The 24,299-nt window shown below is 43.0% G+C and overlaps 1 protein-coding gene and 1 long non-coding RNA gene across 8 annotated transcripts in view; both read right to left on the bottom strand.

Annotated features, from left to right (window-relative positions):
• The window catches only part of LOC139793865 (sodium/potassium/calcium exchanger 3-like), a 208,531-nt gene that overhangs the window by 58,056 nt on the left and 126,176 nt on the right, over positions 1-24,299 (bottom strand). Inside the window, exon 1 of one of the 7 annotated variants that reach the window (XM_071738733.1) lies at positions 4,430-4,873. The exons of 4 other annotated variants lie outside the window; for them this stretch is intronic. In XM_071738733.1, coding sequence (XP_071594834.1) covers positions 4,430-4,435 — 6 coding nt within the window. In that variant the 5' untranslated portion in view covers positions 4,436-4,873. Of the gene's footprint in view, positions 1-4,056; positions 4,200-4,429; positions 4,874-14,014; positions 24,231-24,299 lie in introns of those variants that run through there. 2 more of the 7 variants (XM_071738734.1, XM_071738739.1) reach the window with 2 other exon arrangements.
• LOC139793867 (uncharacterized) lies at positions 5,337-11,387 on the bottom strand. The gene is made up of 2 exons (XR_011724831.1): positions 10,949-11,387; positions 5,337-8,891 (listed from the first exon to the last, which is right to left on the bottom strand). It is a non-coding gene; the product is annotated as an uncharacterized lncRNA (long non-coding RNA).

Raw genomic sequence — 24,299 nt, forward strand, 5'->3', positions numbered from 1 at the left:
AAAAAAAAAAAGAAAAGAAAAAAAAAAAGAAAAGAAAAAAAAAAGAAAAAAAATAAAAAGAAAAGAAAAAAAAAAAGAAAAGAAAAAAAAAAAGAAAAGAAAAATCACAGGCAAAACATCTTCCAAGAACTGTCATTTGTAAGGCTATCTTGGAAACCCTGTTCTAAGACAGGGAGGAAAAAACCCAGCTACTGTGTTTTATCCTACATTCTTTTGTTACACATCATCTCCATAGAGCAGAACCCTTCATATTTCAGCATCATTAACACTTTTTGCACACTGTCTAGCACAAGTGGGTTCACCAATCCCAGATCACATATGATGACTACATATCACAAAACACTATTATTCCTGCTAGAGGACTGGTAAGACTCCAATGACTACCTTTTGCAACTTCTACTCTGTCATAGGAAAATCTTCATACTCCTCTTCCACATTCACACTGATGACAGAATCCCTACCAGCTTCAAAGAGAAAAGCATAGCACAAACACTCAGTAATGTTTGACTGAAATGTTTAGAAGAACATTTCTGAAAAAAAACCCAAAAAACAACCAAAAAAAGAAACAGATTGAACCTACAAAGAGAATGCGACTGCCATTTCACATTTTCCTGCGTGTAATTTCTCCCTGATGATCTCAAGGCAGAAAAACAAAAGCACCAAAAATCCCTACCTGCCTTATTGACCAGCTTCCTTTCAAAGAATTGCAGTAGAGAGATTACTGTTTTCAAATAAATGCAAATCCAACTTAGACTGAATACCAGACAAAAAAAAAATCCTCAAGTTCTAAGTTCTCTTTTGATATCCAACAAAAGGATATACTAGCAGTCTTGCAACTAGAAGAAAATTAATTGTAGTGACTTTTCTTAGAGAACACATCTAAATCGTTCTGCAAGCTTTCAATAAATGGTAGGCAAAGAAAGGAAAAAAAAAAAACCAACAAAAATGGACAGGAATATAGCTTTAGCTATCCTGCAAAATTCTCCATTTTCTTTAAATGGGCTAAGGATGGGTCTTAGATACACTCATAAAAGCTACACTGATAAGACAAAGCTCTTGAGGCCAATTCAACATTCACAACTAATAGCATAAATTCAGAAGCAACTCCCTTGAAGTTAACAGAGCAAGTATAAAACCCACTGCTAAGAGAGAACTAGGCCCCTCTTTCTCCAGCTGAATAACCCTCACAAACAGCAGACTTCCCAAGCACCAAGAGGTTCTGGGAACGCTACGACGCATTATTCTGCTTTCTCTTTTGCCTGAAAACTTCAGGGCTGAAGAAAAGAAACAAAACAGTTTAACGCTTCTGTGCTTAAACATGGGCTGCTGCCCAGACAAGGCTTCCACACTGCATGAACCTTTATCTCAGACTTGCCAACCACACAGGTGTGGTTTCAGAGCAGGAGGTCCTGTGTGGAGAAACCATGGGCTGACTCACCATGGTGCCTAGTAAGTGCTTCATTACTGATGCAATGCTGCCCAACAAGAAGACACAAAAAAGACTGTATGTACCTGTTTGTCTTGGTCCATCTAGAAGAGGTTCTATAAGTCAAATGAAAACACACTGGGTTACAGAATAGAATGTTTCTCCCCTGCCACTGTAACACTTTACACTTCCATCACCTCTCCCCGTACACACCACCAATTGAATAATGAGTTACTGGAACAAAATAAAGGGCTTAACTGGCAACACTTGATTCTGCTTAGTGTTCTCCTAAGCAGCTCTTAAGTGAGGAATTTTAGAGTTTTTTTTATTTGTAAGACACATCTTGATAATACAATCTGTAATTGGAGGTACATAAACCTCTTGCTTTTCAGATTGGTATGATATGTTCAGTATTCAGTCGCAAGCAAATCCTGCACAGACACCGAGCCTGCAATATACATTACCTCAAAATCAGTTTTCTGCATTGCTTGAAGTCACATCTGTCAGGCAAGACTATGACTTTGCTGCTGAGCCCATTTCAGCTGATGATCCCTAAAGAACCTCAGTGGTCCCCCAGGGCTAACAAGCTGTGACTGGGGTTTGGTAATGTGCATTAAGAAAAGGATAGAGAACAGCTACTTCACATAGTATTCTATCAATTCACTCCTGCTGATGGAAGATTAATTACATTACTCATAACTAGGATGTGACAGCTACATTGTTCTAGTTGACAAGAGCAGCTCTTAACTGCTATATTGACAGCACTGTTCTGCCCTTTTTTATTTTTTTTGTCCAACCAGTAGCTGCTCTGTGAAAAACTCAGTCACCATATTATTCTTTCAGTGCCTTAGAAACTCCTTTGTCCCATCTATCTTTTGAAACAACCAAAACACACCCCTGAGCCTTAAGTACAAGAGCAAATCAACTACAGACATACTTAAGAGCACCAGGAGCCCACTTTAACTTTCCTGATCCTGTTAGCCACACACAAAAACCCTGACACAGCTGTTCACACACTGTAAGCTTAAGGAAGCTTAGAAGGGAAACACTGGAGCAGCTTTTCACACAGAGACCATGACCACACCTTCCAGTGAGGCCTCAGAGCCGGAGCAAAGGACTCAGAGTTGTCTGGGAGTGCAAAGGGTGACAGAACAATCCACCCGAGTTAGCTACAAGACCACCACCACCCCCCCCACAAGCACACCTCCTCCATCCCTGCCAGGACAGCAGGCAACACAGCCTGATACCAACCATGTAACCCAGCCCTGAAACAAGGGAATTTGAACTTCTGAAAGAAAAAGAAAAACAAACAAAAAACCCCAAACAACAACAAAATAGTTTATTCACCTGCACTCTCAATAGCAAAGATTCCCAAGTTTGTACTTCATTCAGCACAAAAGTTTCCCAAGCCACCAGAAACTTTGCAAACCACCTTAAATCCTGAAGCTTAACAGGTCCAATTTCTCAGCACAGCCTTAGCCTGAAAGAAAAACTACATTATAGCTACTGTACAACCAAGTCCTGACAGACTGACCTACCAGGGATACCTTACCCTGGAGGGCCATTTCCAACAGTACTGTTGGATCCCAAACCATGTAATGGGCAAAACCAAACAAAAAATTAAAGTGTTTACACATTTACCATTTATAAACAGACTGGAATCTACAGAAATACCTTGAAGGAAAAAAAAAGCCAGCCTCCAAATCCCTTTCAAAGGTGCATTCCCAGCAAAAGCTGTTCTGCCATAATTTTCCAAAGAATCAATATTGTTGATATTCTTGGTAATTATTACTTAAATTTGTTCTTAATTAACACAAAGAATGAGGCAGTGAATTGAATACAAATCCTCTCAATGTAATTAAATGTATCCTAGGGTTACACAAGGTAAAATACAGGGAACTGTTCCATATAATTATCTTCAGACTAGCAGCACAATTTCCTTCCATAGTTGTGTGACTCACAGACAACTCCACTTAACATAGTGTTCCCACTCACCAAATTAAGTGTTCAGACCCCAAGTAAGCTATTAACAATTAATTATTTCTAGAACTAAACAGATCCAAAACAAAAGAAACAACATAGATTTGACCTGAGGAAAGCAAGAGGTGGCTCCACAGCTATACTGGCACATTTTATCCCAGCAAAAACCAAAATTACACACAGAGTCAGAGCAGACACCATGGAACTGCAGCCAGGTACCAGAACTCCAGTACCTGTGCCGCAGCCCCCAGTCTGCAGCTGGGCAGACACACAACCAGCACCCACACCTCCCCAGGTCCTCATCTGCTCCCTATGAACATCTCCTGATGCAGAACGGGCACTCTTGCAAGCACTGCCCTGGGTGTCTGCAGAGGAATACCAGGTGGAAACCAGTTTTTGCTCTATCTTCATCAACACAGCTGCGTTAGCAAAGGCACATAACACGTTCCTTAGTGAAAACGGTTTAAGAGTTCCATTAGCAAATTAAACACCCGAGAGCTGCATAGCTTGGAAGGGTAAGACAAAGGAATCAAGCTATCAGAGAAGCACACCTTCTGCTTCTCTACATCTATCAAATCAGACCTGTATGATCTAAAGAAAAAAACAACTTTACCATAAAGTTTATACGGAAATATTCACAAAGTTTTTACCTCCGTCTGCCAGTCCCCAGGAACTCCTGTTCCCGTCAGGAAAAGTATGCAGATTACCAGACCGAGGAGCTCCTCGTTAGCCACCCCACACCGAACGGCTCCTTCCGAGCCAGCACGGCCCAGTTACACAGGAGAGCCTGGTACCGGGAGAGAATCACGTTACAACGAGGGTCCCCGACCGGGCAGCGGCCCCGAGCCCGGTGCTGAGGCCTGGCGGCTGCGGAGCGACAACCCGCAGGGCGCGGGCCCGGCTGTACCTCACCCGGGAACTGGCGAGGGCGCCGCGGCCGACCCGGCAGCCCTGGGCCACGGCCAGAGGAGACAGTCCAGCAGGGACGAAGAAGAGAGCACCGGCCGCCAGCCGGCTCCTCACCTGCATCCAGGAGGGGCGGAGGACAGTGCTTCCCAGCGCCAGCAGCCGCCGGGGCTCGACTGCCCCAGGCCCACTCCGCGTCCCTCCTGCTCCTGCGGCACGTTTTCGCGGCGGTGATTTCAAAGTTCCCCTGCAGCCCTGTCACCCCAGGCTCCTCTGCTCGGCTCCAGGCCCGGCCGCGCCCCTCTCCCCGCACCACAGTCCGCCCCGTCCCTCCCGCCGCCTCCCAGCCACAGTCAGCGCTGGCGGGAGCCGCCCCCAGGCAGGCTGAGGCGCGGGGCGGGGCCGCGGCTTTGTGCCCGCTGCTCCGCTGGGCGGGGCCGCCCCTCCCTTCACCCGCAGCCGGCTTCCCCCGCCGTGCCAGGCGCCTGCGCCATGTTCCGGCTGGCAGACCTGGCCTGCAGCGGCCTTCCCTGGCTTCCCTCGGGGGATCTTTGAGGGGCCGGGCGGGGGGGCCGGGAGGCGGTGGGGAGGGGCCGGGCCGGGCCGGGCCGGGCCGGGCCGGGAGGCGAGAGGAAGCGACGGGGCTGCTGGGGGAAGAGCCAGCAACGGCGGGAGGGACACCCCGAGGGCGAGGAATCCGGCGGCGCTGGCTGGGGCCGGGCACGGCCGCATCTCCTCCGACCGGCCAGGGACCCAGCGGGACACTGCACTGCGCCGTCCCGACGTTACGCATTGCAGGGGAGGGGGGGCGGGGGGGGGGGAGAGGGAGGTTTGGAGACCGACCAGTGCGCGGCGCCGTCAGGCCTGTCACCTTCTTGCGAGAACGGGGTGCCCCTCATACACCGCCCCGCTTTGGCAGCTGCAGGATCGGTCCAGTTGCCTGCTTCCACTGACTTGGACTAACGACCTGGAGACAGTAAATTGCAGCATCGGTGGCGTCTGGACATGCACATTGCACAGTTCGTTCTGAGATCCTAACACTCCGTGTTTCACAAGTTTATTAGGCTTATCTGTGCACGTTGCTTCAATAACACAAGTGGGAGTGAGATTTTCCTTCCAGTCTGGCAGCTGCTTTCTCTGTACACAGTGTGCCCGTTAAAATGCCAGTAACCACACCGGAGACAGCAGCTGACATGGCGATCGCCATTAAGAACATACTCAATGACAGCAGTGGGAAAATGTAGTGAAAGGAAGTACAGCAATTCCAAAATTCACATCTTTATTATGAAAGGTGGATGCCTACCTAGCTCTGAGGAAGTAAGACAAAGCAATGCTGTATTATTTACGAAGTGTTGATCTTAATTAGTCCACAGTTTCAGTGAAAGTGGCCATTATTCTTCAGGCATAAGAGACCTGGTTGGCTCATGGATGCAACCACTTAATGAATCTGACCAGCTTCTGTTGCTGCAGCTTTCATGTAAGCTATAGTTGTCCTTTGACAGTGGTGTGAAATTTTTCTCATGTGAACTGATGGCAAGTGAAGGAATCCTGCTGCTTGATAGCCAAGGCAGTGATGAGTTCTCCAAGTGCTCTCAAGGGCCACTGAAACCTCTCTGCTCTACCTGCCATGCATACCACACAGAACCTTACTATCAAGCAGAATTTTTCACAAAGCATACTGTGATTGGCTTTTTAGCCCTGCTATCTCTGGAAGCTGGTGTTTATTCGTGTAGCCTAGTAGATGGTACTGAAGTGCAGTCTTGCAGTGTTCAGCTTGACATAGCTGTTAGAGCCCCTTACAGAGAGGGGGGAGGCACCACTGCCCCCCAAAAGCATTTGGGAGCAGTTTAGCAAGGTGCCTGCCAGCCACAAAGGAAAACGAGGAAACAAGAGGTAGTAAATGAGAGAGGCAGGTTAGGACATAGCCAGTCCTGCCAAACTGGGGCAGAACTGAGCTCCAAGGGCTGGAGGAAATTTACTGGAAAAGACTGAGACATAAAGCCTTCCAAGTGACCTGAGATAACAGGTGAAGTTTCATGGCTTCTGTTTCTTATTTATCCCTGATCGAGATCCCCTTCAATCCAGCTGTAAACATAGGCTTGGCATGATTTTGTATATATATGTGTGTATATATAGTATGTCTGCAGAAAAGCAGGTTTTTCCAAGCCCTGGATGGCTGGGCTATCTTTGTCATCACATAGGTGTGGGGCAGAGAGCAATGTGTCCACAGGCGGCTTTAAGCATTGGTGGGATGTCCTGGACGACTTGACTAGTCCAGACAAGAAATGGCACTTAATCTCCCCAAGCTATTGCACGGCTGGAGCTACACACCCCAGTGAGGTGAGGGAGACTTCCCCATGCATTTGGTTTTGAATGGGTCTGGGCAGTACTTAAGCTCTAAAAATCAAAACACCTGTTTCTTATTTCCATTGCAAATACAGAGGTAAACAGAGTCCCTGCGATCCTCCCTATCTTGAGTGGATGCTGAGGGGATAGCAAACAGACTTGCTTATGTGTTGGCACATCCTGGAAACTGCAGCAAGGAGCAGCAGTTTATTATTCTACTATTACATTTTTATATTAATTCTTATACTACTAATTCCTTCACTAGACTCTCTCCTGGTAGCAAAGATTTCTGCATCAAGAGACTTTCCTCTTCCACTAGCTCCTATACTAGAAGCCTGCCACATTACCAGCACCCTGGAGGAGGGAGGAGACTAACTGCAGGACTATTTTCAGAGAAAAGGCAGATGAGTCCCTGGGATCTTTCCCCTCTGTGGTGAGGATGCTGCTGCTGCACCACCTGTGCAGCCTCCCAGCCAAGGAGGTGCCCCCACCCCAGCCTTCCAGAGGCTGGTCCTGTTCACTGATGACATCAGAGTGATCTTTTCTCACCTTAAAACATGATGTTTCAGTTTATAGCATGAGACAGCAATTACCTGGGTACATTCAAAATCTTATCCCTTGGCAGTATTGTGCATAGCACACTTTGGGCTTTAAGTCAGATTTCTTGTTCTGATTTGCAGAACAGCACTGGCACTTAACTGTGTTTTTATAACAAAGAAGAATCAAACTGCATGAAAAAGGCATAGCAAATACTGCTTATGAGCAAAACAGACCTAGTTTTTTGTTTAGTTTTCCTAAGGACTTTTTCATACAGTGAGCAGAGGGAACATACACACATGGAAAGAAAAAACAACACCAAAAAATCCCACAAACCAACAAGTAAATAAACCCCATAGAACTGAGCCAACTAGTTTTTCTGCAGACTGTAGCAAGGGTAGTACTGGGATCCTGAGCTCTTCTGGGTTCAGGCATGACCTATCATGGTGAGGCAGAATTTCTTCTTGTTCCACCTCTTGTTTTTCCAGATACAGAGGATATTCCATCTTCATCAAAATTTCAGGATTCACTAGCGCTGAGGTAGACAGCTGTCCTTATACTGTAAGCATTTAAGGTTGATAGCAAAGGACAGGAATCAAGTTGTTCGTAACTATTAGTAACTACAGCTACAGGAAGAAAATTCTCTTTATTATTTTATGGTGCTGTGCTCTTAAGTTCAATTCTCTGAGTCTTGTCTTGTGCCAAGCGATCTGGCCAGCAGCTTTTCAACATTCCCCCACATCAACTTGGATTTCCATGGTGGGATTCTGATGAAAGACCCGACAGCAGCTCCTTTCATGTGTTCCTGACAGCCAGGAAAGGAACAATTGGAAATGCTGCAAAACTGCATTTCTGGCTCAGTAGAACTTACCTTTTACCTCATTCTGTTTGGGTTTTTTTTTGTTTGGTTAGTTCGTTTTTTTCTAATCCTGTAAAGGGATGTGGGAACACTTTGCCATCCCAGTTCTCAAAAAGCTTGTGGATCAGAGCCCAAGTTTCTCAGAAAGCTTTTGCAGAGTGCAGAGCAAGAGCAACCCTGTGGCACCACGCATGTCCTGACCGCCGTGAAGGAAGATGCGAGGGCCATGGCACCTGATTCCAACTTCTCACCAGCAGCCTTGTTAGACTGGGGAGCAAGAAGGGAAGGCGCAACAATGAGCCTCCAGCTGCCAACAAGAGCTCATTACAGCAGCATATGTGCCAAAAGCTAATCCTTTCTCTAGAGCCTGAGCCAAAGTGGCATGAGAGTAGTGATGAGATCTCTGTCCAGGGAGAGATGACTGCCAGACACTAGCTCTGACTAATCCTGAAGAACTTGGAAAGAATCAAAGATATATTGTGATCACGCTGCTGAATGCATCTCTTTTCTCATGTGACATTGTTTGAGGAGAAAGGAAGGGGTGGTAAAACCAGTATTTCAGTAATTGCTTCCTCACTCAACCTGTATCCAGAATCACAGCTGAAGCACAGTGACTTGAGCTGACTCAAGTGTGGACATCAGTTTTAAAGAGCTTGGAAGTACCACCTCCTGAGTAAACCAGCCTTTGCTTTCACGATGGTGGCTGCAGTTCAGCAAATCAGAACACATTCTCATCAGCTTCCAAAAAACACAAGCTGGCATTTCCAGTCCTTTTCTCGCCAACTGTCTTAACTTGCAGGATAGTAATGACTGAGTCATCCTTTCAACTTTACAACACTACCGAAGAAGAAAAAAGAAGGAAAAAGAGTGTTTGTAGTCTGGCCATAAAATTGTTTGCTAAAGTCAACTGTGCTTGAAATCTCCAGTCACAAGTGACATGCACCATACCCATCTACTGGAAAACAGATCCTCACTGTTTTCAACTGTGATCAACTAATTATTTGTCACTTCAGCATGATACTTTAACAGTGTGCTATTTAACTAGACCCAACAAAAACGTAATTACTAATGTAATTTCTGCATCTTAATGCCATTAACACCTACCCACCTGCCTTTTTGTGCCCATAGGCAATGCCATTCTAAGGTAGCAGAAGCATTTGCTTTATTATCTCTTGGCAGCCAAACCAAACTACTGCAAACTTCCAGGAGAATCAGGCATTCCCTTTGCTGAGGTAGCACAAGACTGCCATTATTCAAAAGGAGGGGAAAATGCCTTTAGCTCCATTAAAAAAGCTGTCTTTATTAGTTGAAATATTCCCATTACCCAGTGGGCTTTTAAGTTATGGTAAAGTATTTTGCCTTCACTTTGGAGCTCCCTGTAAAAACAGCTAAGTCCTACAAGACCAATAACAAGGGTAAGCTCCTATCATAACTGGCACAGAAGTGGGCAGAACCTGGCTGGTCTGGAAGCTGGTGTGCAGCCCTCAAGTATTAAGGATCACCTGAGACTGATCTGAGAATTAAAGCCCTTGCTCTTCTCCACTGGGGAGCAAATTAATATGTGTAGAACAAGAAATCTCATTACAGTGATAATCAACATTGGTCTAAAGTGCCACTAAATATTGTAACCGTTCCACAGAAAGGCCAAGCTTAATGAAATCAAATGGTAGGAAGCAAGAAGACAAGACAGTACCTAGAATTTAATATATGGAAGTCCCATGTTCATAAGTAGTTATAGCCATAGACTTTCACCAGACTCAGCAGATTGCAGCTACCTATAGTTGGCGATTAACCCTCACTTTGGAGAGAGCTGTGACAGCCAGGATTGAAGACAGAGCTGCAACCAGGCCAGGTTCTTGAGATGTTTTCAGCTAACACAGACATGTATTCTACAGGCAGCCTGGACAGAACAGGAGGATCTCCATACCAGTTAAGTAGCTTTTTGAATAAGGATGCCAAGATCTGGCCAATTAGATTCAGTGTTTTAATCTGCTAAGTGTATCACTGCTCTGAACACAGCCACAGCTAAGTCCTTGAGTAGTTGAAGATTAGAGAGACCACTGATAATCCCTGCTGTGCTGCACAGTTGAAAGGGCTCAAGTGGATTTATGGTGGAAATAAGGTATATACAGAAACTCATTATTTTCCAGTTGAGACATAAGTCTGCCTTGATATCTGACACAGAGCATACTCTGGAAAACCAGAAGCAGAAATTGAAAATGAGCAAATCCCAACAGGCCTAATGCATACAGTTACCAATATTCAATCCAGCAAGCTCTGTCACTAAGGATGGATAGCATTCCTGTTGGCAGTTTTAAGTCTATATGCCCTAGATGGCATTGCTCTGCAACATTAGAAAATTCACTTCCAAAATCCAAGCTCTCACTGCAGTCAGCGCAAAAGAATTTCAGGCTGGGCAAGTGTTGATTTTAGTTCACACAGACAAAGATAATAGCAGAGTTCTCTTTTCAACATTACTTGTTAGAGACATTTCCACTGCAGCTGATACATTAATTATGCCCACTTTTTTTTTTTTTTCATTCATTCTTTAAAGGCTCATTTGTAATATCTTCTTGTGTAAGCAGTTGCTCACTGCAACTGGTGTTAAGTGTTTTCATTGCACCTGTTCTCTCCAGGCTGTGTTATTTAACTGTTTTTGTTTATTCTGTGGTACTCTTCTCTAGCAATTTGCTTGGCACTGTGAAGAAGGCTCACACCAGCTACAGAGCGCTGTTTGTTTCCAAGAGTCAGAGGTTGAAGAGAAGCCTCCTCCTCTCTGTGAGCTGCTGCCCGGTTGAAGCAGCTGGAGGGGAAGCGGGCAGATACTGGGTCATGCTAGGAGAGCCAATTGCCATTACAGGAGGCAGGAAAAACACAGACAAAAATCAACATACCTGTGGTTTGTCCCAAATCCCATGCCCATGTACTTCCCTTCCAGAGGCACAGCCATTTGTTGCCTTTGCTTCAGGATCTTTCTAGAAAGCACGATGTGCTGCAAGTACCCCTGTGCATCCACCTTCCTATGTCAAGGGTTAGGAGTTGCAGTTCAAGGATCTGTGCTGCCCAAGAAATGGTTTTAGCAACTGTAATCCCTGACCATTAGGTACTTGTTCTCCAGGGTGCCGTTAACACATGTGGGCACCCCACACCAGGATGGGGAGAAGCCTTGGGTGGGCAGCCAGGCCACCGAGCTGGGAGATGCCTGCAGCAGCTGCAGCTCCAGCACTGTGAGAGAGTCTGGAAATGCTTCAGCCTTTCTGGGATGGGTCATCCCATCACTGTTTTTGGGAAGTGACTCTGATGTGTCCTGCTCTGTAAGCACATGGTCCTTCTGTTGCTGTAAGCACATGGTCCTGTTGCTTGTGTCCTGGGAGGCTGTGGCATGAAGAGCCTAAAAACCATTTTGGGTGGAGGCTTGTCTCCAAGCTCTTAACTCCTTTGCTGGGTTATCAGACAGGAAGGCAAGTGCTGGAATTCCTTAGGCATGAGGTAACAGCCCTGGTTCCTCAGATACTGCAGTTATGACCACTGCAGGTGAAAGCAGGCTGAGGGAGCAGAGCGTGGTGACATTTTTTCCTTGGCTTTAAGAATGCTGTCTTGGAAGGAAGATTAGACTGGTGCTCTGGTACAGGTTAGTATATGTGCATAGAACAGAATTTATACTGTGGTATAAAGGGAAGGAAAGATCACTCTCAAAACCAGCATCTTGGAGCTTTTTGGGTTGTTTTTGGTTTTTTTGTTGTTGTTTTTTTGGGTTTGGTTGGTTGGTTGGTTGGTTTGGGGGGGGGCTTTTTTGTTTGGTTGTTTTTTTTAAGAAGTTATTCCAAAGAATAACAAAGAGGAAAAGACATTTCCCTCAGCAGCAGGGACATTAAATAATCAGTCCTCTTGCAAACATGATTTTGGGATGACTGAAGACTTTTGAGTTTATAATCAGAGGATGTCATCCTGAAAAGAGAGGCAGATGCAGTTTTTGTTCAAGAAGCAAGGGTTATAACAAGCAGGTCAAAATCAATCAGGCAGAGCCTGGAAAGAGCCTGTTGCCTGCAACTTAGAAAGAAAAGATCTCCCATCTCTGGAAGTGGTATTTCAAAGCAAACAGCTTTCAGTGTGGAAAAGACACAAATTGGGCCTCTATAAGGCAAGCTACAAGTAATCTCCAAAGGGAAAATAAATAGAATTTGTGCTTCAGTTTTGCATGTTAATGATGGATAAACACGTACAAGTGGGAGAGGAGGCTGAGTTTGCTTTTCACCACTTTGTACTTCTGCTCTGATGCTTCACTTTTCGGGGGTTCTGCACTAAAAATTCATGTTTGCCAAAACAGGGTTTGCTAACTATAATGACAACACAGCGACAGCTACTACAAAAGCAAAAGTTAACATGAAATTAACATGAAATACACACTCTTCAGTAACTCCTCCAGCAAAAGCAATTTGGCTTGCCTTAACACTCTAATTTTCCTAACTTTAGTGAAAACAGATAGAAATTCTATTGCTTCCCTTGACCTCTGAAAACCAATTTCTAACTTTCCAGCCTGTTATACAAAATTTTTCTGAAGTGAAGCAATCATAAGGCTAAATAAAAAAAGATGCATATTTGGCATATCACCTTGGCAGGAGGTTGGAAGTGAGAGTATCTTCAGAGTCCAACAGCCACTTGGAACAGCTCCAAATTATGATGAAAAGCAAGATTATGTTTGAATTAGAAAACCAGTCATGGGGAAGTCTCTATAGAGATAAAAGCATCCAAATGGATTCCAACATAACTTTGGGACTGCCAGCACCCAGGGCGGGAAAGCAAGCAACTGAACTGATAGAAAGTATTTTCAAGACAACTGCTAGGCTTGCACTAATGAAATACATTTTCTGCATTAATATCAAAGGCTGAGCCTTATCCCTGAGACAGAGACATGGGACCAGCATGTGTGCAGTTTCTGTAACGCATGACTCTTCTGCACCTGGAAATAGCTGCAGATGTGTAAATAAATAACCTCATCTGCCTAAGACATACCACTGCTTCTTCTGGACATGGTGGGTAGGTCAGAAGAAAGGCATCATTTTGGCACTGGCTGTTACAAAGATGTACACAAAGGTATTTTAGGTGAGGTACCCAGTCCCAATTACATGCTTTTCCATTCAAGGATCTCAAGCCCTTCTTTCAAAGTATAACGGGAGGAGAGGTTAGCTGAAGAGTCCCAGTATTCTTGTGCCAGGAGGCAAAAGCAAGGAGAGTCTAGTCACAAAGGCAGGTTCAGTATTATAACGGAAAACTGCAGTCTGCTCAGATGGTGCAGAGCATAAAAGCAGAACAAGTGTTTTACTACTCTACAAGAATCCTTTCCAACAAGCCTTTACCACAGTCTTTCTGCAGCTTTCCAAAATGGAACTGCATCAGAACCATCATAACAGCAGCTCTGTCTCATTATTATTCCAAGCATTACTGAAAATACTACTTCATAATTACTATTACTCCAGGAATAACTTTGGAGGGAGGACTGGCTGGGAGAACCCTGGCTATCAATGGCTGAATACAGGCAAGGATCCTTCCCGCTGGGAGAGACAACTCCCACCACCCTTTGTCTGCAAGAGAATAACTACCTTCACTGCAGCAATTTCAGATCCATGTTGTTGTGATAGAGCAGAACTTGACTCTTCATAGCAAACAAAATTAACCCAGTGTCTGTTTCTGTTTGGACTCCCACATGAGCCAGCTTACTTATACAGGAACTACTGAGGTGCACACACCTCTACAGCAAATACACATGAAGTGGCAGAGGAAATACAAAATACAAAAACTCTCTTTTCTTCTTCCTTCACTCCCTAATCCAACGCTCAGGTCAGATGAGTGGTACAAAGCCACTCAGTGGAACAAAGCATTCTCAGAAACACGCCAAACGTGGAATTGTGACTGGCAGGGGTGCTCTACTCCTATATCCAAGCACACCCTAAAGTGGTAAGTTAGTACAAAGAGAGGATGTTTTTATTGATAAACATTATATTGTCTTAGTGTAGATGTCTGACACATTATTAAATCAAATTACAAAACATTTAAAGTAATTCATTCTAATAAAACTTTTTGATATTCCATAGACAATAGTGCTGTGAATTTTGTTTATAGTGTAACACATTAAAAACACAGAAATACAAGTTTCCATTTCATAGCTTACCAGCAGAGAAAAATGCATGCTTTCATTTGTTAAATTTGTAACTTACACAGGCAAGTGGAACAGCTATGCATAGAAGACTATTCTACAACAAGTTGTAAAACAAACATAGAGAAAGACTGACCTTATAATACTTGTACAAGAATGACAAAACCATTGTAACTCATTTCAAAAGGTAACAAATGTTTTGTCTCCACCATTTGTCTCCACCAGTGGCTCCACCATTTTAACACTTCTAAGATGACTCAAAAAGCTATTTTGAGTAGAATGGTATTACCAGTAGCCACCAATTATTTTGTTTTCTGGTTGGCTGTAAATGAGCATACACTATTTGAGCATTTGCACTCAGTTCAACCAACATTTTCTTCCTTATGTTTAGAAGCATCACAGAATCTTCCCAAAGAAAAGGAACCCAGACAGTGCCATTTGATCTCAAATCAAACAAAAGGTGTTCATATCAGTCACTTCTTGCTGTGCTTCCTGCAGCTCTGATGCCATAAACTGCACCATCAAGTAGAAAACTCACCATGCAAATAACTCAGAGAAGTCTGTACAGTTCCATTGCCCTCTGCTTCAGAACAAGACAGCAGGGATTGCACTCAGCAGTCTAAGACTTTAGCCATGGTACAAAAACAAGTTTGCCATCAGAGCTCCAGGAAACAATCAGATCCTGGAAAAGCCAGCCCAAGGATTTAAATACCCCTCCCTGCATTGCCCTGGTGGTGCAGAGCTGACCATGGGGTGCAGACCAAGGCTGGATCTGACAGGGCTGATGTGGTGAGGGATGGTGCCATGTGAATACAACAGTTTGGGCTGGACTCTGAGAAGGGCTGCAAAGTGCTAGAGGTGGCCCCATGTGCAAAGCAACTGGCTGTCCTCACAGCATCTGACTCTTACCTGGAAACTCACCCTGGACCACCAGTGGGCAAAGCTTGTGCAAAGAGAAGAAAAACCAAGGGAAGTTTTTCAAGAGAACCTGCACCCAATAGCGCCCATTGCCCTGGTGCTCCAAGCAAGAGCACAACACTTCTGAGAATTCAGCTACGTTTAGTTTTTTTTTTTAGTGCACAAATGGGAACTATCAAAAGTATTGAGGTTAATGAGGGCATGGTCCAAAAAAATGCTAGAAGAGCCCAGGGAGGAGGAAGAGGTGTGGGAGAGGGCAGTGGCCCCTGAAACATGTGCATCATAGCTGAGGATTAAGGGTTCACCGTTTTGGTCTAGTGAAATCTGCTTCACTAGTGCATGAACCCCACTGCCACACTTGTGGTGGGCCTGCAGGCAGGACTGAACCTCACCCTGTGGGGCTGCTTGCCACACACCCATGTCAGACCAGAGTGGAGAGGAGCACCTGCCCTATCCTCCTGCACGTCCCCGCTGGCTGAAGCTTTGGCAGATGCACTAGCAACAGGAACACATGAACCACAGCCAAGTCCCTACCAAGGGATTTCAGATTGCAGATGATTTAGACAGACAGCAAAAAAACTCCCACAAGATCCTCAAACAAGTATCTTCCTCTTTTGGTTTCAGCCTTGAAACAAACTTCAGTGTGAGGATGATGTAATCATTCATTCCTGTAGCTGTCTCTTACAAACATTGCCTGCACAAAGGGCCTTGTAATGATGCTCAGCTTCACCAGGACAGACAGTGAAGCCAATCTAACTGTTCCTCAAAGGAACATGAAGTAAAGTTTCTCCTTAAATCTTCAGGGCACAGCAGTATTCAATGCACACCAGCTCACCTCTCAGCTACACAGATTGCTGCTAGCACATTCACGCAATCACCTATGCAACAGATAAAATACAGCCAAGGCAGAGACATTGGTTTTGGTGTATCTCTCCACATCTCCCTGATAAAGGCATGCAGCATTTCTTACCAGGAGCAATCCCTTTCATCAGGAGGGCAAGAGCTCTAGTATTCAGGCAAACCTCCATGTAAATGCAACCCCTGCAAAACTCGGCATGAGCCTAATTACACAATCATCTGCTTTCTGTGATGCTGTAATACTCTCATTTGCTCTTGCTCCTCATGGTGGCTGCATAACACAGAATCATAGTTTGTGTCTTTTGCTTTTGTCATCCACTTAAAAAAATCTCCCTAAGAACCAAGTTATTCCACAAACACCTTGCTTTGGCTTTTTGTCAAGAACTTGTTGTAGTTCAAGTTCTGTGCTTCCTCATTTGATCTAAGAATTGTGCAATTTTACAAAAGAATATTGAGATACAGAATGTATCAGAATGTATGTTACAATCAGAGGTTGACTCACAAGTGAGAAGTACTGAAAGAAAAGGTTTCCGAGAGTCCTGGATGAACAACTCAGGTGAGTTGTACTCTGCTTGACAGAATGTGGAAACTCACTTTATGCAAAAAATAAAGCAAACTTTTTATCAAAGACTGATGCAGTCCTTCATCCATTCAGCCTTTATCTTCCATTCTTTTCTTGTTCTGAGAAATCCCCGGGTCTTTAAGTGCTGATGAAACACAGGCTTCCATTTTTTCCCCCCAGTAGTATCTGTAAAATGATTTCATCCTTGCTCTTGTACTTCCCTATGAGAAGTCCTACTGCTATTCACACCCATAGCAATGATGTGATACATTCTTCTACAACAGAGATCTATGATTTGTGAGGTGGTGGTACCATTTTTACTGCAGGACTTCAAGGTGCAGATCCTTGTCTGCTGTGAAAAATATCCATCCTGTCATAAAGCCAGGACACTAAATGTCAGTTTCACCCAAGCATTTGCTAGCGCATGACATCCATTTTAAGGAGAGTTCTTCACATTTAACCAGAGCCATTTACTGCTACTGGGAGCAGGGGAAAACCAGGCAAAAGAAGACTACTTCCTTACTAAAATAAGGTTGCTAAAAAAAATAAAATACCCAATACGTTGGTATTCTATGAAGCATGAGTTCCGATTATTGCAAACAACACCTTCTGACAGTGATATTATAGAGTGCAATTTGTATTTGCTATTTATATACTTATACTCGTATAGATCAAGAGGTGAGCACTGCAGAAGCATCTTTGGATCTCTCAGTGTTCCTTAGCTTCTCTACTAATACAAGCTACAGGAAGCACCTGAGAAGGTCTCACCACTTTCTGTGGCCACTCTAAAGGACACTTTTAATGGCTGATCTGCTTGGTTCCTGATTTAGGAAAACCTGGCCTTAGCTTAGGTGAGGACTGAAATTAGGTTCCTAAATCTTCTGCCAGCATGGGGAAATGTTTTCCTGAATTGGGGGCTCAGTTCTTCTTTATGATAAATAAACAAATAAAATGTATAAATACTTTAGCACTGAATTTCCTGAGCTCCTCAATGTCTCACACATGCTCTTATTTTTCAAAGTCATCATTATGTTCACAAAATTCAACTAGAATTTCAAATTACTTTCAAATTACTAACAATAATTACAATTAATAATTCTGATGTACAACAATAAGCTGTTTAAGCTTTTGACCTGCTGTACTATAGATACACAACAGCCATGCACCACTCACAATACCTTGCTAATACAATGTGGAAACTAGTATCCACCTCTTGCATTTACTAATAGGTGTGTCTAAGACCATCTTAAAGACTGACACAATTTGCATCTTAGGAGCTGCCATGATAGGTTTTATTCCTATGCAGATGGCAGCTGCTTACCACAGGGATTAATTTTAACAACAGAACATTCTACATAAAGTGTGTGCATATGTGTGTGTGTATATATATGTTGCTTGAACATAAATCTACATTTATACATTAAAAAAAAAATAATGCTAGAAATCTGCCAATTAATTATATGAACTTATGACTGAATCCTTCAGTGAAACTACTATAGGATAGCAATAGCGTGGCTTCATAAAGCATAAAAGGCCCACATCATGTATACAATCACTTACGTTTAGTATGTAAAGAGTACCTTTAACCAGAATTGAGCAGGGCTGTAGCTATTTCATTCATTTTGAGGCCACTGAAGATACAAAGTACCATGATACCTGCAAACTGCCCTCTGAACAGTTGAAAAGACATCCTGCAAAGTCTCCCTGTGTGCTGTGTAAAGACTGGCTATGTTAAGGTTTTGGGACATTTTAAAGGCAGACAGTAAACTGGCACTGTTTTGGAGTCATGTTGCCTGAGGCTGGTGTGCCATACAAAGATCTCCTTGCATTTTCTCCCATCAGTTTACTGTATCAAAACCTACATCCCATTTCTGCTATCTCAGCGGATGAATTCTCCCAAAACAGCTGTTTCCTAGAAACAACTTTCCACCCACAAGCTCCAACAAGCTCCCCTTGTTCTGCCACTGGTCAGTGTGCACTCACAGGAGTGGCTCTGCTAGACGGGTGGTCAGCTTCAGCAAAGGGATACAGGTGTTTGCTGCAGGGGGGGACCATGTTACCTGGCGCAGCTGCAGCTGGAACACATCTGTCTACACACGTGTCCTTGATTGTGGGGTGGGGAGTGCACTCTGTATTTGTAGGTGGTATGATGAAAACTCCAGCCTTCTGCATTCCAGTGATCACAGTTAATCCTCTTTACACACAACCTCTACCAGGACTCAAAGTCAGGATGTAAAAACATGTTTTGGTAGTACGACGTTCAACTTAATTTCAAGTGCTAGCTCAGAAGTAGTCAACAGCATCAAAGGGCCCTGGGTGTAACCCTTCACACTTCACTGTCTGTGCCTACAGATGCAGCTGCATGCAGCTGGGATGTGGGGAATCCAAGCTCCCAGCTCTGTTTGCTGGGCACACCAATGGAAAACCTCAGAGACAAATCCTCAGTGTTTGAGCAGATCTGTTATCAACTGCAACCATTCTCATGGGTTCAGGCATGCAATGTTATGTTTTCCCTCAACTGGCAATAGAAAGGTTATGCTAAATCATTGCTGTTAAAATGATCATGTTGACTTCTAGCACCATTCAAATCCTTACCTGGCAGACACAGATTATACTGACATGGTTTCTGTCACATTGTTCTGGTGTGAAAGGTTTAAAACTTGTTTTGCAAGGCTCCTAGAAAACGTAAGATAAAAAGACTACCTAAAATATACCACATAAGGTCATTTTAACTATACAAATATGTTACAAAAACTGTTGCTCTAAACAAACTGTGCTTTTTTTAGATGGTTTTCTGAAATTAGATGCTTCTGCCCAAACTTGAATAGCTTGGCCTAGAACTCAGGCTGTTTTAGGGCAGTGAAGAATAGAATTCACAAACAAATTTTATCCCCTGGCGCACAATGCAACAAACTGCCATTTCTTCCCTCACTGGTTTCCTGTGAATAAAGAAAAGTTTTCCAAAAGCTACGGATTTGTCCACACCTCAGACTGACTCTGGAGATGCAGCCAAATAAGCCAGAGTCTGGGCGAAAGTAGATGCATTTATGAAATATGCTTCAGATTTGAGGCCACAAGGTGCTAATGTACAGAACATGTAACTCTTAAGGGAGTCTTAAGATGGCCTCTTGTATTAATAATTACTGATTCATCTATTCAGATGTAAAAATAAAAAGTTCATTCATCTTTAAAAAACAAAGTGCAACAGCCCTATTCAGGACTTACTGCTGCAAAGATGAACATTGAAACAATATTGAAATTGAAACAAAACAATCACTGGGGTTTTGCCACTGATTTCAACACTTGATTCACTCAAGTCAGTGAATACCAAAAAACTTCTTCCTTTAACTTTAGGCCTTGCATTACACTTTGTGCACCCATTCAGCATACTCAAAACTTGGCATTTGCTTGAAGTGACTGAGGTCTTACAAATACTCAAACTTCCACTGCTTTTTTTAAGAGCATGGCTTTAAACTGATTCAGTTAAAGCTGTACAAACCTAAAAAGGACATTCTTACCTGGATTTGTCTTTTTCAGACCACCTTACACTAGATAAAGATCCTGTGAAATTTCATGAATACAGGCAGATTTAAACCCAGCTAAGCATGGTCCACTGAGATTAATTTTTAAAGTAAATATTTAAACAAATTTAAAGCTCTAGTGGTATGATTTTGACATAGATAAACCTTGCACTATTGCATCTTAGTGAATTTTACTTGAAAGGGTATGGGCTTCCAAAAAATTTTGATTTAAGAAACATCTGTCACTCAGCAGAAAGTTAAGTTTTTCTAAAAAGCTACTAACAATATTAAATCAATATTTTATCCCACAAATATTAATGCTGTTATTTGGAAAAGACATATAAAAATTCCTGTTCTGACAGCAGAATATTACATGTTACCTTCAGGTTGCTCCACCTACACTGAATTTTGTTTATCTAAAACTAGATTGTTGTTGTACCTGCTGTGTTTTGTCAAGAAAAAAGCCATCAGGCATCTATTAAGACTGTTAAGAGCAAGCATTCATTTTTCATAAGCATAATATCACAAATCCAAAGCATGCTAATCAATTGATCTCAATGATACAGCTTAGGACAGAAAGCTGACAAAGCAGACAAGTAGCATCACAGGCAAAGAACCAGATTATACCAGTGAAAATCTCCTATCAATCTGCCTTTGAACTGCTGTCAAAGGAAGGCCATCCCCATGTTGAGCTGAAGCTAGCAAGGGATCACTCACTGAAATTGGGCCAGAGCTGCCATGAAGAGCTCTCTGCTGAGGAAAATGCTCTTTCACCTCCCTGTGAAACACTCATTAAGAATCATCTGAAACTGCTAGGGAAGGAAACAAAAACAGGGGACTGGTCCAGCCACCGGAGCAGCCTCAGACATGATGGTGACCCTTGCATTCAGAACAGAACTGCAAATGAATTACAGTCATATTCAAAACACCCAACCCATCCTGGCTTCACTCGGTATTCCCCCACCCCGGGGTCCCTCTGCAGCCCCTTTGGGCCCCAGATCCCTCCTTGCCCCTAGCCCCCATCCACACCACTGCTCCTGGGGCTACTCACATCACTGTCTGTGGGAGCTTTTGAGATGTCATACGAGAAGGATACTAAAAAGGGCTCAAGTTTTTTGCTTTGGGCACATCCACAGGCTTTGATAATGCTAGCAGACTTGAGAGGCTCTCTTTGGGAGACAAAAAAAAGGATGCACACATTCAGTTGGTCTATCCTGTTCCGAACTAGGTCTGCACCGGTTGATTTGGTTGCAAATCGTAAGCACATCTTGCTTAAATTGTAAATATATGAAGTGCTTGTCAATTCATACATGGCACAGGTAATGGCAGTACCTTTTCCTTCTGCTTAGAACAAAAAACTTGCAAAACATTCTTGCACAACACACGAGTGTCCAAACAAGGTATTTCATGTTTTACACACAATGCAAAGCTATGATATACTACAGTATTTAATGCACACCCATAGGAAAAGTTACTAGAAAATACTCATGCAGTTTTTGTGCCATGGGATAGGTAATGGCTATTTCGTAGAAATAGATCCAACTGGCTCCATTGGAGCAGCAGTATAAATATTCAAAATAGAAGTAATAATAGGCCCTGATGTGAAATTTCTCATCTTTTTTAAATTTTTTTTTTTCTTCCCCAAATCTGTCCCTTCTGTCAGCAAGGAAGCACTCTGCTCAGAAGCAACTGCGTCTTGGTACAAGAGTACAGCTGTGTGCTTGCAGGTGGAATTTAGTGAAATGTGCCACATTGTTGCTAACATTTTTAGATTTAAGGAAGTATTTTAGGCATTTTAGTGATTATTATTATTATTAGTAGTAATCTCACTAATGAAAACAAACAAAAAAGAAACAACAGTGACAAAACAACCCACCAGGGAAAGGTACAGTGGGTTCCCCACCGTACAAGGACTTCCAGTGGGCACAGCTACAAGAAGGCTGCTCAAACAACAGACTGCATAGCTTGACAGGTAGCAACACAAGTGTTTTCCAGAATGAAAAATGAGGACACAGGCACATAATTGACTCTACCTACTGCCTGTCCTGGACCCTTCCTTCTTCTTTCCAGGGATCCATGAGCACACTTTCTTCACCAAGGCCAGTGTTATGGCTTTTTCCACTGGACTTGCCCGACACGAGCAGTGCAATGGCTGCGAGTGCCTCCAACACGTTTGTAGTGTCACAAAGAAAGAAAATCAGGTGCTGAGGCAAATGGAAACCACAGGGTGCAAGTATTTTGATTTACAACATTTTGTCCAAAGAAAATTAAACAACAAAAAAACCACTTCCAAAAGTGCATGTGGAATAAAAACTGGCTGTCTGTGAATGGAGCTCTCTTTTTCAGTTGGAAGGTTTTTTTCCTGCTATAGCTTAGGGTTTGGTGTTTTGTTGTTTGTTATTTTTTCCCCTTTCTTTCATTCAGGTAGAGTTTATACCTTTACTACCAATATTTGCCACTGTTTGTACCATAGACAAAAACATTCGCCTAGCTGGTAGTATCTTAATACATTTCATAGTAGAACATATACAAGAAAGCAGAAAAAACATACCAAATGAATCAAAAGTGATCAGTACTTAAAGTAAATACAAGGGCCAGCATTGGCAAGAATCCACAGTATCAATACATACAGGTGAAAATGGTATTTCTCATGAATGGAATCTGCCTGCATATTAATACAGAATTACACAAAATCTAGCAGGGATATTGGAACAATGAATAGCTAAACTTTCACAATAACTTAAGATCTGTGAGCCAGTCTGCATTGAAGATATTCCACTTTTTAAAAACTGCCATCTCTCTGTGTCTTCCTCCCTCTCAAAGTAGGGGTGACGAATCCACATGATCTGTCATCAGATAAGTGCAGCTGCTTAAGAAGACAAATATCTGGCCAGGTCCAGTGTATTCTTTAAAAGAGTGGCAAACTACATCAGTAACTATATCTGTGCAAAATATGCCTCTTTCCTTTTAAGAAACCAGTGTCTCTAACTAATTTAGAAAAGTTCCAATACATACACCCTTCTCAGAACAAATAAGACATCAACTATTGAATCCCCCCCAAAACAAGAGATCTGCTGAAGCAGAGACAGTTCTCACCTTCTGTTTCATCATGCAGATCATTAAAAACCAGGACATCTCCTTGGTAGCCCTCCTGGGCTGGCAATCAAACTATTGCTTGGAAATACCAAAAACAGCTAGTAAAACTCCAACATTAGTAGTAAAATGGTAGCAGTGTTTACCCTTTGAATCCATGTTTACATTGCATTTCTCATCACACTTGTAGAAGATTCATTATTTATGGTAAGAAGTCATTGTCTGTTGCTTTGACAGTCTTCTCTTAATATGCAATAAATCCATTTGTATGCTGAGTACCTTGAATTGTATTCCCATATTACACTGCCCTGTGACCTTTGGATGGTTGCAGGAGACCCAGTATTCAGAAGGAGAAGCTGCAAGAAAGGATGCTGACCTCTGGCAATAAAAAACCAAAACATAAAAACAAACAAACAAAAAAAAATCCACTCCAAAAACCAAAAAAGAAAACTAAAAAAAAACCCCGAACCAACCAAAAAAAAATTCCCATAGTTCTGCTTGAAAATCAGCCCCTGAACAACATACCTTCTTTTCTGCATTGTAGCAATAGTCTTAAATCATAAATTAGATAAGTCTTCCACCAAATAACTTAAAAAAAGAAGGAATTGTAGCAGACCAGTTTTGCCTGGCTTGATGCCAGTTAGCAGCCAGTTCATCTAGAAGAGTCCCAGTCACACTGTTCAAGAACTGACCTAGGAAACCACATGACTGTTGAAAAAAATAATCTTCACATAGATGCAGGATTTTTCCAGACTGGAGGACGTCTGGGAGAGGGCAGACCTAGATGGGGCCACGGGTCCTATGAACAGTGGGCGGGATCTACATCACGACTTGGAGGTGCACCACGTTCAGGAGATGCCAGCCGTGGTTTGTATTGCACAGGTAAGAAGGAAGTTCCTCCCGACAGTCTGCCACCTGCATTAGTGATCTCTGCACATAGGCAAGTTCACAAATGTGAAAACATTAAATTCTGTCATGATGGAGAAACACAGGAAGATGCCATAAAGGGAAAGGCACACACACCCTAGCTTCTTATCCAGTTTCCATTTGTTCATGTGGACGCCAAAAACCTACAATAAACACAGAATAAACCACCACAGCAGGAACATTTTGAATAAAGTGGTAAATGCCCTTCACAA

This window comes from Heliangelus exortis, chromosome 3 (genome assembly GCF_036169615.1).
Source record: "Heliangelus exortis chromosome 3, bHelExo1.hap1, whole genome shotgun sequence".
Classification (NCBI taxonomy): Eukaryota; Metazoa; Chordata; class Aves; order Apodiformes; family Trochilidae; genus Heliangelus; species Heliangelus exortis.